This window comes from Propithecus coquereli, unplaced genomic scaffold (assembly GCF_000956105.1).
Source record: "Propithecus coquereli isolate 6110/MARCELLA unplaced genomic scaffold, Pcoq_1.0 Scaffold146, whole genome shotgun sequence".
In the NCBI taxonomy this organism is placed as follows: Eukaryota; Metazoa; Chordata; class Mammalia; order Primates; family Indriidae; genus Propithecus; species Propithecus coquereli.
The window spans coordinates 196,073-198,112 of NW_012138969.1; the positions used below are offsets into that span (position 1 = coordinate 196,073).

General features: G+C 37.4%; 2 protein-coding genes across 2 annotated transcripts in view; one reads left to right on the plus strand and one right to left on the minus strand.

Annotated features, from left to right (window-relative positions):
• Window positions 1–1,178, minus strand: part of LOC105806755 (hemicentin-1-like) — a 42,129-nt gene extending 40,951 nt beyond the window's left edge. The window contains exons 1-2 of the mRNA XM_012639959.1: window positions 1,074–1,178; window positions 445–616 (exon numbers count right to left, since the gene is read on the minus strand). Of these exons, the coding sequence (XP_012495413.1) occupies window positions 445–616; window positions 1,074–1,178 (277 nt within the window). The remainder of the gene's footprint in view (window positions 1–444; window positions 617–1,073) is intronic.
• Window positions 1,177–1,569, plus strand: LOC105806777 (histone H3.3-like). The gene has a single exon (XM_012639980.1). The coding sequence runs from the start codon at window positions 1,177–1,179 to the stop codon at window positions 1,567–1,569; it is 393 nt and encodes a 130-aa protein (XP_012495434.1).
• Window positions 1,570–2,040: the final 471 nt, after the last annotated feature.

The window sequence follows — 2,040 nt, forward strand, 5'->3', positions numbered from 1 at the left end:
AAATATTTGATTTTAAACACTGTCTTCTGTAAAATTAAACCATATCAAGAAAATGATATAATGAAAAATTAGTTGTTTTAGAAGGAGTTTTTCGTGTGATTCATTTAAAAATAGCAGAAAATACTGAATTTTACAGAATAAATCGCTGTAAAATATCTCTTCACAGATAAAGAAAATATAATTTCAGGTTTAAATATTTCCCTTTGGATAATTTAACTACAATTAATTTACTGAATCTAATCTTTTCAAATATTAGGAGTTTTAGCTATTTGAATCTCAATTCAACAATATTTAAGATTTTTAAATTGTTATCTTTTCTTAAATATCTTTCCTAGCCACTTCTGAATGTATTGAATTTATTTATAAAGTTAGCATAAACGTGGCATAAATAAATGTGCAAAAAGTCTTTTGCCTCCATGGCTTTTGTATTTTATTGGTTCTCACCTAAAGGATTGCGAATTTCAATCATCGGAGAAGGACCACTCAGAGACACAGTGACCTCTTTTAGGCTGGGGTCAAAAGGAATTTTCCAAGTATTTACAGCATGTTCCAAATGATCTGTGGATAAGAGGTGAACTTTGGAGGCCTGCACCGCTTCTTCTACCCATTTTAACACCTAGAAGAGAAAAAGAGAAATGTGAGTTATATCAGAAAGCATTTATAGTTTCTTACCATTGCTGCTTCTGGGGCCTTGGGTAATCTCATGACTCAGGTGCTTCCTGGACTGGTGTGAGGTTTATTTCAGTCATTACTGAAGACAGGACTTTTCCTACCTCAGGTTATTGCAAATTCAGAATAAAATGTTGTTTTAACTTGCATTCAAAGTTCAACTTTTCTATCTTGGAATAATACATTCAAAATGAGACTACACTGTCCCAAAGCCAGTGAGGTAAAACATGCAGAGATATCACAGGTTTCTATGTCTCAAGAGAAAGGAAAAGAACCTACAAAAAACATAGTAGTGCCAATATTGTGAGATCCCCTTTTCTTCTATTCCTTCTTTTCAGGTTTTATTTCTTCCCAGATGCAATTTTTAAATGATACCCACTTAGACAATTATCAAATAGAATTGCGTTCACAGCCACGGCCGTGCCGCCATCGCGCTCAAGCGCCAGCGCCGCCTCTCGCTCGCCGAGCTCCAGCCGAAGAAGGGGTAAGTAAGGAGGTCTTTGTACCATGGCTGCCCGCAAATGGACCTGTGGTAAAGCACCCAGGAAACGACTGGCGACAAAAGCCGCTAGCAAGAGTGCGCCCTCTACTGGAGGGGTGAAGAAACCTCGTCGCTGCAGGCCTGGTACAGCGGCACTACGCAAAAGCAGACGTTATCAGTTCACTGAACTTCTCATTCACGAACTTCCTTTCCAGGGTCCGGTGCGAGAAATTGCTCAGGACTTCAAAACAGACCTGCGCTTCCAGAGCGCAGCTATTGGTGCTTTGCAGGAAGCAAGTGAGGCCTATCTGGTTGGCGTTTTTGAAGACACCAATCTGTGTGCTATTCATGCCAAACGTGAAACAATCATGCCAAAAGACATCCAGCTACCATGCTGCATACGTAGAGAACGTGCTTAAGACTCCACTATGATGGGAAAACATTTCATTCTCAAAAAAAAAAAAAAAAATTCTCTTCTTCCTATTACTGGTACCTCTGAACGTTAAGATATTTTTTCCCCGTGGGGTCAAAAGGTATCTAAGTATATGATTTCAAGTGGAAAAATAGGGGACAAAAATCAGGTATTGGCAGTTTTTCCATTTTCATTTATGTGTGAATTTTTAATATAAATGCCGGGATGTGAAGTATTAATGCAAGTCAAATGTTTCAGTGAACAAGTTTCAGCAGTTCAACTTCATAACAATTATAAATAAACCTGTTAAATTTTTCTGGACAATGCCAGCGTTTGGATTTTTTTAAAACAAGTAAATTTCTTATTGACAGCAAAAAAAAAACAGTCCTCCCAAATATCTATTTTTATAATCATTATTTTCGAAAGTTGTAACCTTACTTTTTCGTAACAGAGCCATGTGTGTTCACGTGGATAAGAA